At 42.3% G+C, this 15,968-nt stretch overlaps 1 protein-coding gene across 1 annotated transcript; it reads right to left on the reverse strand.

Moving 5' to 3' along the window:
• Nucleotides 1-666: 666 nt before the first annotated feature.
• Nucleotides 667-10,495, reverse strand: PSMB1 (proteasome 20S subunit beta 1). Its single transcript, XM_075597022.1, has 6 exons — nt 10,302-10,495; nt 5,799-5,906; nt 4,872-4,953; nt 3,317-3,446; nt 2,474-2,580; nt 667-970 (listed from the first exon to the last, which is right to left on the reverse strand). The coding sequence occupies exons 1-6, from the start codon at nt 10,403-10,405 to the stop codon at nt 785-787; spliced, it is 717 nt and encodes a 238-aa protein (XP_075453137.1). The 5' UTR covers nt 10,406-10,495; the 3' UTR covers nt 667-784.
• Between the last annotated feature and the right edge of the window lie 5,473 nt (nt 10,496-15,968).

The raw sequence follows: 15,968 nt of genomic DNA on the forward strand, positions 1-15,968 counted from the left end.
TGACTGGAGAATAAATATTGAAATTATGTTAACACTTTTCTTGGAAAATAGAGCAACTGAATATTTTTTGGCAAAACAAAGTTCACTTAAGTCTTTTGGCTACACTTGTAGCATCAGCACTGTATTATTATTTATCCTTTGGCTGTCTACAAAAGGATTAGTTACTTCAATTCGCAAATTGCTATGTGTTCTTTACTTTACAGGCAGTCCTCGCTATCCAACGTTTCACTTTACAACGAATGGCATATCCAACGCTTTACAATGCAACTCTATGGGCTGTTTTTCAACGCCTGAATGCGTTATCCAAAGCTCAGCGCCACTGATTAACATGGGACTCACTTTACAACGGTTTCACTATCCAACGCTACTTCCAGAACGGATTCCGTTGGATAACCGAGGACTGCCTTTATTTAGATAGTTATCATTTTGTAAATGTAAGCTTCGACACACATTCAGTTGTGGTTTGCCATAACAAATAAGGCCTATACGTGCTACAGAGAAGCAAACTAGTGAAGCTATTTAAGCCGAACCATAAGAGCAGCAGGGTTTATTTTGAAACATTATGAATAAGGTTATCACTGTTTTAGAACAATTTATCAGATATACTCATGGAAAATAGAAATCTGTAGTGAATGTCTATTCGTGTTCCAAATCATGAGAAATTAGTTGTTCGTTTTTGCATTCTTTTTTTATTTTATATAAAGGGAAAAAAAACAGGCAAAATTGCAGAAATCCTGTGACATACATTACATGAGCTAGACTTGCAGTGCTTAATACACTGACATTAATCTTTTCTCAGAGAGATGGTCTCTTCTCTTATGCCATCCTTGTCAACAATGCAAATTTTTAGCGCATCCCCTGTGTACACATCTCTTTCAGCTGCGGATATGAATACGTCTTTGACAAGTTGTAATGACTTCTCCAGGGTCAAGGGGAGCTGCTCCACATTCTGCATGTTCTTGTACCCAATCTAACAGCAGGAAACAGACCACAAGCTACATTTAGAAGTGACCCACTTTTTATAAACCAATAGACAGCTCTCTCCTTTGTCAAACACTCTGTACCTTTTCTACAGCCCTCTAATTTCCCTTCTTTTTGTTTCAAATATTTGTATTAGGCAGTCATAGAATATACAAACAGGGATCAATATGCATATCCTAATACAAAAAAAACATTTTTAATTTTATGGAGGAAAAGATTAGCAAAACAGTTGCCGTGAAGAGAGGCCTACCGAATGGGGAACTAATTTCCCTTAATGAATTTATCTTTCCTTTTTGGTGTTGCACATCTGTTTATATACATAAAACTAAAAGGGGCAAAATAATCTTGGGTGCATTCCCTGATGCATTTCATCAAGCACTTCTGCCTCTAAATTCCAGTTATGGCACAAAATGCATCAGGGGGAACAGCAGATCAAGTTCTCTTTAGTTTGATAAAGAGCTAGCGCTCGAAACGCGTTGGTGGGGGGTCTAGTACCCCACAATGTTGTTGTACTCTTTTTGTAGAATTCATTAAATCTTTTTGTATGGGAACCAGCTCTCTTTATTAATCCTTATTTGCTGATCCTGTGTGGCTGCTGGTGCCTGCTTTTTCCTATCTGCATACTTTCAGGACTGATGAAAAAACGGATGCACACCCCCCTCAAGTGGATGAAGGTACATCTACAGTGATGAGAAGGAGGACAAGCTGACTCTGAGTGAGTAATTACTTTAATTCAAACATCTGGATATTATCTGGACATTCTCCATTCCGACAATATATGCTGGTTCACATGTATGTGAGGTCCCTTACTGCAGTGTTTGTGGGGACCCTAGTCGGTTCATAATTGGAGCCTTTTCAGCAGCTGTCACCTATTCTGTCTGGGCTTATTCAGTCACTCAACCATAGGGGGGGTTGCACCTCAGGATTCTTCTATCAAGTTATTTTTTGTCTCAAAAGGCTTTTGTTTGCAGCACCACACATTTGCTTTTCTACTCTTTAGTTTCATAAAAGATGTTTATTTCCCTAGGATAAAGTAATGTCCTTTGTCTGCAGCCTTTCTGCTTAAACATTTGATCCAATGAAAATACATCAACTAATAATTCATAAATAACTTAAGCACTACCAATCAAAAAAAAAAAGTGTTGCAAATCAACCAATAAAATATCTATATACATATTTATATTTCTTTGAGCTGTATTATATCACCAATAAGAGTAAAGGCGCCTTGGAAAGAGTACTGAACTACTATGCTGTCACCAATGTATTTGTGTATATAATACAATATTACTATCCTTACATGTTTCATTTGTATCACGTGTATCTTTAGGTGTTTTATGTGAACCCCAAATTGGAGTGTTTTGTGTTGAAAGAGTTGTATGTACCCTGTTGTGGTGTTCTTTCCTGGTCCATTGCCTGTGCTGCATTACTCAATAATCCAGCCCTGCGTGTAAATAATTGTGTGAAGAAGGAAAAGCTGCATTTCACATCATACCTGGTTGTCAAGAAGAGGCTGCAGCATTGCACTTGCAGATCCGCCAGCCTTATAACAATCTCTCTGGTATGAACCTACTGGATCAAAGCTGTAAACCGCTCCTTTACCTTTGGGGAGAAAAAACAAACAAACAAAAAAAATAGGACATTTAAAGCAACAGTGCTAGCAAAATGTACATTTTCTTATCTCGGGTGGTAATTCTTCCATGATCGAAATAATGATTTTGCTTGCTTTGTTCACCACCTTTTTTGTATTTTATTCGACAAGACCTTGAAAGTACCAGGCCATTCTTTATTTTTAGTGATCTGTTCAACATTTTAATTCCTTTAGTGTTTAGCAGGTAAAAAGCTGCAGGTTTATTTAATGAAATGAGGACACCATCGTCGTGTTATAGAGCCAACACAGAATTATTTTTCTGTTCGGAATTTCTAGGTGAAAATCTAAGTGGTGGCTCATATAGAGGCGATACAAATGTATTACGTATTCTTAGACATTGTAGGATAGTTAAGTATTAACTGAGATTTAAATACACCTAATTAGAAAAGAGACCATGCTAGGGACTTTATTTGTGAACAGTCATTATGATAATGTAAGGGTAACATTATAATGTAATTGGCTATTTATTTACAGTTTCTACACAAGGTTATTGGAACGTAAATAAACGTGACAGTTGATAAAATGATGGGATACCTCGGGAATTGGATCATATAAAGTGGTGTGCTTGGGGGGGCGGAGGAGAGAGGTGGACTGAAGTAATTTCTTGAAAAGCTTTTCTTCTTCAGGGTTTGAAGCCAACATCTGGCCACCTGACCAGTAAAAGTAAGATGTTTCAAAAGGTGTTACCTTCTTCATCGAGCCCCCCAATGATATTGTACACGTAGTATGGGAAGAAGCGGCGTGAGTACAAGATGGTTGAAAGCATGGCTGCTATGGCTCCGCTGGTCATGGTCTTGTTGTTTGAATGTTTATACATCTAGAGTTGGCAAACCGAGGGGGGAAGACAGAACAGAACAGTTTGATTGTTTGTTTGTTGGGGAGTTGCAAAAAAAGTAGAAGTCAGCTAAGACTAGGTCACCGATATTACATGTAGCTTGAAATAGATTCACCACGCAGGGTGTTGAATTCATGTCAATTGACAATATACTCGTGTAGAGAAACAGCCATAAAAAAAACGAACAGGTGTCTTTTTCGAGTAAGATATTCAACTGCTTCCTCTCACACCACATAATAGATTAAATGAAGCACAGCTTTATATAAAGGGAACCTCTCCTCAGTGACTTAGTAGTTGTCAAGTTATTATACCCTATTTCCTTGATTTTAAGACACCTTTTTTCCCCGATTTTCACGTCTGAAATCGGGGTGCGTCTTAGAATCGATGTACTAAAAAAATAAAGTGTCTACAGTACCAACCCCCTCTTTTCACTTGCCATATTTCAGGAGAGGTCCCATGTCAGCGGAGGATGAAGCGAGCGGCAGGAGAGGGTTGTAGATGGAAAGCGGGTGGGAGTGCGGCAGCAGGACAGGTCCCAAGTCTGCAGGTGAATGAAGATAAGAAAATAGCGGGAGTGCGGCGGCAGGAGATCATAACAGCAGCAGAGCTGAGCAGGAGCAGAGCGGCCTAGGGGAACGGCTGCGGAAGAGCGCACTGTAACCGGAAGTCAGACACCGGTCCACGTCCGCTGTTACAGTGCGCTCCTCCCCAGCAGTTCCCCTATGCTGCTCTGCTCTCCTGCTATTATGATCTCCTGCCGCCGCCGCACGCCCGCTGTCTTATCTTCATTCAACTGCAGACTTGGGACCTGTCCTGCCGCACTCTCGCCCGCTATCCATCTTCAACCTTCTCCTGCTGCCGCCCGCTTTATCCTCCGCTGACATGGGACCTCTCCTGAAACACGGTAACTGAAAAAGTAATTTTCCTGGATTGTCAGTGCCAAATCGCTGGTGCGTCTTACAACCGAGGAAATACGGTATTATGGTTTAAAGCAATTGAGGATCCCATTGCTTAGGCCTGCATGCTCCTACGTTTTGGGAGTATGCATGGCCACCATTTTGTGCATATATAATGAAGCCTCCCCTAGGAGTGCTGCACCACTGTCACTCTATATCAGGTGTGGGCAACTCCTGTCCTCAAGAGCCACCAACAGATCAGGTTTTCAGGAAATCCCTGCTTCAGCATAGGTGGCTCAATCTTTGACTGAACCACCTGTGCTAAGGCAGGGATATCCTGAAAACCCGACCTGTTGGTAGCCCATGAGGACTGGAGTTGCCCACCCCTGCTATTTCTGGATTGTGTGCACAAAGCTACCCTCTGTTCCATAGTTGAAAGAGTTAAAAAAAAAAAAACATTCTACTAACGGATTTCATTTTTCTCCAGACAACCCAATCTGAAGACATTTACCTTTAATCTGGCCTCAATAATTTTGGTGAGCGTCAGGCAGTCCCCATGGAACCCACTGCACCCAATGACCGTTTTGTCTGTTCTGAAAAATACATTTAGGAAAAGTTACCAAGGACTGTCCCCCAAGCTGTTCATGGCAAAGCTGCAACTTTAAAATAAATTGAAAATAAACATCTGTACGTTTTGAATTTTATTTAGAAGATGACCATATGTTTAAGTATGTTACATATAAAACCCTTGATGAAGTGTGACTTGTTTGTTTGCTGATCAGTGTTAATGTTTCAGGAAGGATTTAAAGAACTAATGAAGCATACACTAAAATACATAAAGAAATGTTTAAGTACAATCTATCAACAAAAAACGTCATTAACACTTTTAAAAATGAGAAGTGTCTTACTGCTCTGCATATTTGCTACCTTTGTCCACCAATTTTAAACACACACCCTCCTTTTAACATGCTTTAAACACACACACACACACACACACACACACACACACACACACACACACACACACACACACACACACACACACACACACACACGCCCTTTGATGTATTCATTTTAACAATATACCTATATCCCACCGTTTCCATTTCCTGTACAAATAGGCATTTATTTTTTATTTTCTATCAATGCTTTCCTAGCCAGAACATAGCACCCGGACATTGTTTAGAAAGAATGTGTAGTTACACCCAGTCACTCCTGCCAACTATTGCACTTCTTCCCTCACCTGGTGTCTGTTAGTTTCCCATCATACCACTTAGATTGTAAGCTCTCCGGGGCAGGGATTTCCTTTCCTACTGTCTGATCTTATTTGTCGCACTTATTGTAATATAATATATACAGTATTGTTGCTCTTGTAATGCACCAAGTACAGCTGTGGGCACTATATAAAGATATACATACATTTAGAAATGTAACTTACAATTTGTAGCATTTTGGCGTGTCCCGGCTATGAATTGAGTAACCCTCGCTCAGCCTCGTGTCAGAGGCCACAAGAGAAAAATCTTCACCGGCGAGAGCCAGCACAGTGCTGGAAAGAGAGAACACCCGCTGGATTAGTTGGACCGAGTTGCAATAATAAACATGATCTAATCTACTGATAGACTACCGTGAAAGTTCACAATTGCACAACAATGGCAGAACTGTATAAAAAAAGAGTCAGGTAGCACCAGTTATGTGAAGTTCTTCAAATATGCTTAAGAACATTTTTTCATCGGGGAACACACACACACACACACACACACACACGTGTCACCGAGTATGCGAACGTTAGAGAAATTGTCAACATATCTATCTACTGTGTAACGCTGGGCCATGCTTATGATGTCTGCAGCTAATTTTTTTTTTTTTAACTGGACCATCTGGAGCAGTTCCACATAGTGGTCAACGTTGCATGTATGATATATAGATATAAAATATATCGGTAAATAACTGAAACCAGGGGGTCTTTCAGCTCTGTGAGCCTCCTGTTCCCAATATACTCAATAGTGTACATAAGACGGGCTTAAATATCCCTCTTAGTGAAACAATGTAGCCGCTAAATATCATGGGATCTGCAGGCCAATAGGAAGCCGCAACGTCATTTGTTGTAGCTTCCTATTGGATGATGGTGGCTGCCATAAATTATTTCAAACTGGGGAGTCCCAGAGCTGAAAATAACACGTTCATCTCCAGAAAACAACCTGCTTCCAATTATGTACAGAAAAATCATCTATTTTAACATATTTCAGGGAGGCGGGGAGCTGCTTTAAATGATTAATGTAATTCGATTCCTTGGAAAGCTTGAAAGGTTTACTCCTGTTTCCTGTACACATTAATGCATTCTTATTTTGTATGTGCAACGCTAATCATCCATATATATTGTGCTGTACTTTCATCCATTGACCAACTATTGCATCAGGATTACTTTCCACTAAAACAGTCAAAAGAGGAACACTTAATCTGCATGTAATCACAGACAGTCTTCCAAATAAGAACATGAAGATTGGAAAACCCTCAAGTATTTTGTCACTAAAAATGTGAATTATTCTGAAAAGGTTACTCTTGCCCGTTTAAATCTTCAGTCACCTACCTACCTTAACCCACCAAGCCTATCCTTGCCAATAAATAACCTGACAAAAAATATCTAGTGCAAAACAATTTTACATTGCGCCTATAGCTACCTATGTCAAGGTTGGTGGGAAAAAAAAGGCAATAATAGTGAGGAGTAGGCAGTTTTTTTGCTGAATATTGGTATTGGAACACTATTGCATACAAAATGTATACAACCAATTAGCACAGAGAAATAGACCATTGTCTCGTTCAGATCATTAAAATCATTAAAATTGTAATTTCGCCAATTGCGGCTGCATGAACACCTTAAATGTAACTGTAAATTAAAAGCATTATAGAAATAAAATACATATTTATTACAAGAACATAGAAGACAAATTAGTAGTAAAATACAAATTTAGTAATTGGCAACAAATAAATGTAAGTTATTGATCTTACAACTGATTTCATGCATTCCAAAATATGTTGTCTAGTACAGGGGTGTGCAAACGGGGAGGGGGGGGGGGGGAAAGTGGGCTGAGGCCCCGCGCTCTTCCCCCAGGCATTTAATTAAATGCCGGGGGATCGCGTGAGGCCCCTGCAACACTCCACTTACCAGGATTCAGCCGGCTGTGTGATGCATCGCCATGGCAACACGGCATCAAATGACGACGCGGGGCCATGTGACCTGACGTCACGTGTCAAATGACGACACGGGTGACGTCACATGACTCAGCAGAGTCATTTGACATGGATACAAGGTAGGGGGCGCGAGAGCCGGGGAAGGGAAGACAGGGGGGCGCAGCTTCAAAAGTGTGCGCTCCCCTGATATAGTACATGAGCAAGCATTCATTTCAATGCATTAAACATAATTGTGTACAATAAACCTACGATGCACGATGGGTATTTTTGCCTCTTGATCTGGTGCCCAATGGCACTGAACCAATTGTGCCGACACTTCTCTGGAATTTAGTTACGGTTTCACTGTCATCTCTGATGTGTTAACGTGCAGTCCCATTTAGGACTACAGTGAACTTGTGTCAGTGCTAGGTGGATTATTAAATGCCAAACTAAGCATTTATTACTATTAAAAATAAAATGACAAAAATCTGACAAGTGTTTTTAGATTATCTCCGAAAGTCTAAAAATGTTTCACATTGCATTTACAACGTGGTCATCTCTTTTACATAGATTGAAGGACACCTATTCCAACAACAAACATAATGAATAGGACAGTAAAAATGTTTACAACGGTTGTAAGGGTAAACTGAAAAAATATCTGAAAATGAGGTCAGCGATAAATCTTACTGCCATTGAAGTGGGTGAACCCGATTCGAATTCCAGTGTCGGCTCTCCTTGGGTAAGTCACTTTTTCCTGCATGTGGTTCAGGCATCAAACTTTAGTTTGTATGTTCCTTGGGACAGGGACTCATGTCAAGTGCTGCATATACTATCAGCAATGTAAGAAATGTTATCATTAATCAGGTTTTATTCTATTAAAAATAGCTGCCAATTAGTTCTGTTTGGTCCTATGTGGGAATGCACCTAGAATAATTCCACCTGTGTTGTTCTGGCAAACAAACGTCACTGTAATGCAAACAGGAGGAAACATTGACGAAGACACTGTACAGATCCTGGACAAGATAAGGATACGGAGATACATAGCTTTCTATGTTACTGTCATCAAGGTAAATGATCACCTACTTTCACATAAGTTTGTTCTAAGGGGAGGAGAATGGCTCTTTACCAAATATGAAGCAAACACAAATTGGGTTCACTTTCAGATGTAAAAAATTGTAAGACTTTCTGTAAATGGTGGCAGAAAAATACAGGCAAAAACCGGTAACCACGTTAACGTGTATGCTAAAGCAGTGCTATAATAGCACACCACAGTCATATTTACACAGGAAAACTAGCTTTGTATGAACCCTGGCTTTCAAAGCGAAAGTGAAAGGAATTAAGAAGGTATATACTTTGCATCTAACAGTGTATACAAAGAACAAAAAATATAGTGTTCATGTTTATTTTGAAATCATTGTTAACATCAGTTTTACTTATTGGAATTTCATGAACTTGACACAATCGTCTAATTGCCATCAATCCTAATGAAAATCTATATATAACGATTTGGCCCAGAACAACAAAGGGGTGCGAAGCATTAGAACGCCTTTACTCGCACGATAAAGCTTAGCACTCATTTGTAGATTTGGGCCTTTATGTGCTGGGAGGTGTCAGAAATGCCGTTTCAATATTTGCTAAAACCAGACATTAATAAAATGATGGTGGGTAAAAAAATGACAACCCCTCCACCATACAGTAAACAGTAAATAAAAATATCACTTGTCGGGGCATTTGCATGTCTCAGACAGGTCTGCAACGCCGTCTTTCCCCACTATCACTTGGCAAACAGTGCTTCCACTGTAGCTAGGGATTCTGGGTAATGACATGCAAATAAGCACACAGTCATTTTACTTATAGGGATCCACATTAAAATGGATAATAAGCAAAAAGTAACACTGAGTGCTCACTTGCATGACATAGAATGCTAAGAGATAATGGGGAAAAGCAGGTTGCAGACCTGTCTGAGACATGTGAATGTGCTCACAAGTTATATATTTTTTATTTGCTGTACAACCATTAGAAACAGATCGGAAATAATAGCACTGATGCGCGCATAGAACACCATTTCTAGTGTAGTTATTCATTAAGATACTAATATACCAGATTCACACGTGGTTCTCCAGTATTAACACGTCAGGGGCAAAATGACAAAATGATCTTTGCAGATCTGACAAACCCTGACGGAGTTAATTAAACCTTATTGCAAATAAATCCTCCCAGTTATTAGCATAATAAAGTGTCTTTTAATAGTGTTGACACGGCTGCTTGGGTGTGAATGCGTAAGCACCTTCTATTACTAATTATAAGCCGTTATAATGGGACAATGATATACAAGTATTATTTTAGGGATGCCCTGCATGGTGTGCACAGTTATAAGCTGTGGTCCATGGAGCCACAGGATCTGTAGGTATCATGTACTAAATCTGCACCTTGCTGCTGAGCTAATACAATGGAGGAGATCAACAGCCTATGTTAACTATTTCACCGCCAGCGGGACCAAGCAATGTTCTGTGGGCACCAACATCAACAGAAGGGTTAATAAGACAAAAATGAGAGGGTACACAAGGTGATCGCACAGATGGAGGATGAGGATATGGAGATATATATATATATATATACACACACACATATATATATATATATATATATATATATATATATACACACACATATACACACACACACACACACACACACACACACACACACACACACACACACACAGTACAGGAGGGGCAGTTTATGGGTGCTGCCCCCAGTGCTGAGATCTTACCCTCCGTTGAAGGTGTAGGGGTTGAACCGATGCTCCACGGGCCCCGCGTAGTGATAATCCCGGGGCTGCTCCTGGTGATGTGCGTAGTAGGCGGTAGACAACATTCTGGACACAGACCCCAAAAACTCGGCACCCGGCTACCTCTGCTGTATCACTGCCAAGATGGCGTCCGAGGCACTTCCGGCTTCCTATCTACTTCCGGTAGGGGGCAGGCCAGAGCAGATTGACAGCATCTTCGGTGACGTCACGCCGTTCTAGATCTGCGTGGAGCGTCATAGAGGGACATTGAAGAGAGGAAAGAAATGAGAGCAGGCGAGCTGTGAGGGGCCAGAGACCCCATACAGGGGGGCAGTGCACATACAATACAGAGACCCCACAGAGGGGGGCAGTGCACACACTATACAGAGACCCCACACAGGGGGGCAGTGCACACACAATACAGAGACCCCACACGGGGGGGGCAGTGCACACACAATACAGAGATCCCACACCGGGGGGCAGTGCACACACAATACAGAGACCCCACCCGGGGGGAGGGGGGGCAGTGTCTGCAAGGGTGCTCACCACTTATCTATACTATAATTCTAAGTTGGATTCCGTCTGTATGATTGTATATATATATCAAAAAGGAAAAGCACACAATCAGTCAAATATAATGAACTCTTTTATAAATTGACTTAATAACTCACATAGTTAAAAAATAGTCCTCATAGACCCAAATATCCTCAAAACAAAGGCACTAGTGGGGTGTTCCCAATACCAAAACCCACGGGTCTATAGATGGAAAGAAAACGTCCAGGGATAACGCTAGATGTTGCACAGCTTACATATGGTAGAGACCGCACCCCGTGCAAGGCTTGGGAATAACCTCAGCTGAGCTCTCGTCGTCACGTCTGCTCTCCGCTGCGTGATGACATCACCTCTACGCGTTTCGCATCATATGACGCTTCTTCAGGAGGTATGTCTGACCACCTATGGCTGCTTTAAGTAGCAAGACGGATAATTCCTCAGCCAATAGGAGTACAGTGCACAGCCAGCACCATGTGCAGCTGTCACCAGGGGGCACTCACCGCACCTTGCTTCCAGCAGAAAGCTGCACATGGTGCTGGCTGTGCACTGTACTCCTATTGGCTGAGGAATTATTCGTCTTGCTACTTAAAGCAGCCATAGGTGGAGTCGGACATACCTCCTGAATATGCGTCATATGACGCGAAACGCATAGAGGTGACGCCATCACGCAGCGGAGAGCAGACGTGACGACAAGAGCTCAGCTGCGGTTATTCCCAAGCCTTGCACGGGGTGCGGTCTCTACCATATGTAAGCTGTGCAACATCTAGCATTATCCCTGGACGTTTTTTTTTTCCATCTATAGACCCGTGGGTTTTGGTATTGGGAACCCCCACTAGTGCCTTTGTTTTGAGGCTATTTGGGTCTATGAGGACTATTTTTTAATTATGTGAGTTTTTATTAAGTCAATTTATAAAAGTGTTCATTATATTTGACTGATGGTGTGCTTTTCCTTTTTGCGCTTCCTTTTTTATATATGTTCCGGTTTAACCCCGCTGATCAAGGTAGAGTGGAAGCAGCAGAGGGACACCACCAACTTTGAATACTAAGGGACTTTATTGGGACTGCGCGCATTTGACTCTTCTCTTGTTTGTATGTCAGAAGCATCAAAATCTCAGAAACGGCACCACGTAGCACAACAAAACTTTCACTGGACATTCTGCTGCGGATTTGTAGGTCAACGCAACTATTTTGAGCTTCCAATGTCATTCACCTCCCAAATTATGGACATTCTAAGTGTCCCTCAGCTGTCCAGCAAATCTGTTAGAGCAGGGGCGCGGGCGTGGCTACTAAGGGAGGGGGCGTGTCTGCAGAAAATCTCACTCGGCAGTTAAACCGAAGGGACGGGGGAACGGGAGGGACGTGCTGGACGGAGGGAGGGGGGTGGTGGACGGAGGGACATACAGTATATTACGTTGCAGAATAAAACCCCCCTGCTCTACATCTCACTCCCCTCCCCCTCCGCTGGTCCCACCCCAGTTCAACATCTCTCTGCTCCCACTCCCCGGTTCACCTCACTCCGCCTCTTCTTACCCCATTCATTGGCTGCTGAAATAGAGACTCGCCAGTGAAACCGAGGGGACTGGGGGAACGGCAGGGACGTGGTGGACGGAGGGACAGGGGTGGTGGACGGAGGGACAAACACAATATGAAGTTGTGCACAATATATAACACATTAATAAAATTCGTGAATTTAAAGTTGTGCCCCCCCCCCCCCCCAGTCACACTCCCCCCCCCCCCCCGGTCCTCGCTGCGCACACCCCCGGTCCCTGCTGCTCACATTCTCCCCCGGTCCCCGAATGTATTCAATCAATATTACAGTCCCCAGGCGAAGCCGGGTACAAAAGCTAGTTTATTATACTAGAATATCATGTATTACACACAATACAGAGCCCCCACTCGGGGGAGCAGTGTCTGCAAGCGTGCACACCATTTATTATACTATATCATGTAACTACACAGATTACAGAGCTTCCAGTGCAGCCAGGAATTCTGGGTATAATATGCAAATGTGCACTCAGTGCATCATTTTTGGCTTCCTATCAACGTTACCATGGTCCCTTTAAGCTTATGCCCATTGTTTCATAAATACTGTTCTACATTTTCAGTATTTACTGATGTTCACCAATAAATTACCATTTTTTTACCTTAAAATAATTAAGTTTTTACTGATTTATACCCATTTATCATTCTGGGTTACATTTTTTTGTTGAACTCTTAAGGCTGTACACCTTTTTTTTCAACGTGGGTTCCTAGGAAACATTGGAGTCCCCCGGGAATTCCTAAAGGGTTCCCTGCAATTTTCAGGTCATTTGAAAATTGTACCAAATACAGAAGAATTTACAATGCATCTGATCTCAGGCGTGCAAAAAGAGAGGGTTGGGGTTCCTTACAATGCATCTGATATCAGACGCGCTACTAGAGAGGGTTGGGGTTCCTTACAACAGCGGTGCGCAAAAAGGGGGGTGCGAGACTCGCTGCGGGGGGCGCGGGGTTTACAGAGGCCCCGCACGCTTCCCGAATATATTTAAATTAATGTCGGGGGAGCTGCAGGACCTCTGTAAACTTCTATTTACCTTGTTTCAGACGCTCATGGTCACGCGTCGCCATGGCAACGCGACGTCAAGTGGTGTTGCCATGGCAACATGACGCCAGGACGTCTGAAGCAAGGTAAACGGGGGAGCGAGGAGAGGGGGACAGACGGCAGGGGGGCACAGGGAAAAAGATTGCGCTCCCCTGCCTTACAATGCATCTGATCTCAGACAGGCTATAAGAGAGGGTTGGGGTTCCTTACAATGCATCTGATCTCAGAAGCGCTATTAGAGAGGGTTGGGGTCCCTTCAATGGATCTGATCTCAGACGCGCTATTAGAGAGGGTTGGGGTCCCTTCAATGCATCTGATCTCAGACGGTATTAGCTCTGAGAATGAAGCAGTTCCTGTAAAAGATGAGAGGTAACACTCCATGTATTTTTTTTTTCCCTGGTAAAATATTTTATAAATGAATCAAACGCAGAACAGACACGGTGGACATGATCAAGTAAAGCAAAGTAAAATTGTTCTATAAATGGCTCACGTCCCAATCTTGTACAAATCAGCATACTGTACAATTAATTATTTAAAAGCGGAGCAAAGTTAAGTTTATACAAAGATTGATAGCAGGGAAAACACCTCGAATGAGGGAAAAGCGGAGCACTGCGGTGGGGTGTAGCGAGGAAGAAAACGGCACACCAATAATAAAATCTAATTTATTGAGTGACTGCGAGACATCCAAAAAACAGGAACAACTAACCCACTCTGACGCGTTTCGGGCTAAGCCCTTTGTCAAAGAGTATAACCCCTCATAGAAAAGTGTGGACTTAAATACAAAATTACCTGATTGACGCCGTCCATAGCCGGAAATGACGTAGGCGGAACTACATGAGAGTCTCGCGAGATTGACCAGTAAACCGGAGACTCAAGGAGACAATCCGAGTTCACGCCATAGTCATAGGTTACTATATATACTTATTATCACTATCTCAGCTCATTATATTTGAGCAGCAATACAAGGATTACCACTATACTCCCAGGATCAAAATTAATTGCTCAGTTTCAAGGGGACATATAGGAATTTATATATGCCTGTGAACTGTTCCTGTTGCACCGACAATTGACTGCATGTCTTTTTCCTTAAGTTTATACAAAGATCAGCATGTACTGTAGTGAAAAAAAATCTGGATTCCATCCAGGTTTTAATGCTTGAAATATTAACACTGAAAAATTAGCAGAATTTTTTTTTACAAACAAAACTGAAAAAATGGAACACAATTTACACAGCTTTTACAACAAACCATGAATCAAATAAGTGATTTTCTTAAAAGCTGTAAGAAACAGCAGGCATGAGCTTAGAGCAGTATATAGAGGAGGGCTGCAGTGTGCGTGTATATAGAGTGGGGCTGCATGCAGTTTGTGTATTCAGTAAGGGGGGGTGCAGTGTGTATGTATATTTTTATTTATATACTGTAGCGCCCAAAGTGTACTCTGCACTTCAAAGAATATAGTATAGGGAATTATAATAACCGCAGCAAAATCACAATAGGAAAGGAAATCCCTGGAGAGTTTACAATCTAAGTGGTATGATGGGAGAATTATGGAGACAGCAGGTGAGGGAATAAGTGCAGGAAGATGGCAGTGCTTGGCCACAATGGTTGATTGGCATTGCTGTGGGTGTGGGAATAGCCATGAGTCCAGGCTATTGGGATGCTTAATTTGTGAGGAGAGTTTTAAGGTTAGTCAGTATTAAATCAGATAGGTTAATACCATTAGCAGGGAAAGATGTGGCAGGGGGGCGTGGGAGAGAGCAGGTGTGTATATGGCTGGGTCCAGGATTAGGAGAGATCTCCAGCAGTAGGAAGGATTAGATAGAGAGAGGGTGTGAATAGAGGGTTTGTGGGCGTGCTTTTTATTAAGGGGTAAAGAAGTTGTTCGAAAAAGAGGTGTATAAATAATGGTGCAGTGTATGGGCACAGGCATACAATAGGTGGAGGGGAAGAGAGATGAAGAAATCTGGATAGGAGGGGAGTGGGGAAGTTGGGAGAGAACTGAAACGTTAAGGCCGTGCTTATAGTGCCGGCGACGCGTCCAAAAACAAAAGCATTGCCGCCGCGTGCACAACGGCGACAAGCGATGGAGTGACGTCGCCATTGCGAAAACCCGCCGCCGGCAAAATTTGATTTTTCAAGGGCCGTCACGTCACGGCCCTTTAACAAATCAAATTGCGGGAATCCCGCGATCCCGCCGACCGGCGAAACATAACATTCGCCTGTGGCCATGGCGACGGGTGACGTCACCCATCGTGTCGCCGTCGGCACTATAGGCAAAGCCTTAAAGTAGTGAGGAAATGGTAAACAGAAAAAGCAATAGGGAGGGTATAATGAGATGCAGGGAGAGACGTCCCAGGTATTGGAGGATAGGAAGAGTACAAATTATCTGAGCATTTAGAAAGTTCTCAAAGTTGCAGAGCGGTTGTTGTTGTGCAGAGTCCAGATCTTCACGTATTCTTCACCTCCAATTCTAACTCCAGTATTAATGCCACATGATGTTTCTACGTCATGACATCA

The sequence above is a fragment of the Ascaphus truei genome, chromosome 4 (assembly GCF_040206685.1).
Source record: "Ascaphus truei isolate aAscTru1 chromosome 4, aAscTru1.hap1, whole genome shotgun sequence".
Taxonomy (NCBI): domain Eukaryota; kingdom Metazoa; phylum Chordata; class Amphibia; order Anura; family Ascaphidae; genus Ascaphus; species Ascaphus truei.

What these genes read in the sequence shown, in the direction of transcription:
- PSMB1 (XM_075597022.1), bottom strand. Translation starts at nt 10,405, where the DNA reads ATGTTGTCTACCGCCTACTACGCACATCACCAGGAGCAGCCCCGGGAT. An exon ending in ACGCCAAAATGCTACAAATT is followed by an intron (nt 4,954 to 5,798) that starts GTAAGTTACATT and finishes TGTATTTTTCAG; the next exon opens with AACAGACAAAACGGTCATTG. An exon ending in TGGGGGGCTCGATGAAGAAG is followed by an intron (nt 2,581 to 3,316) that starts GTAACACCTTTT and finishes TTCTCCCCAAAG; the next exon opens with GTAAAGGAGCGGTTTACAGC.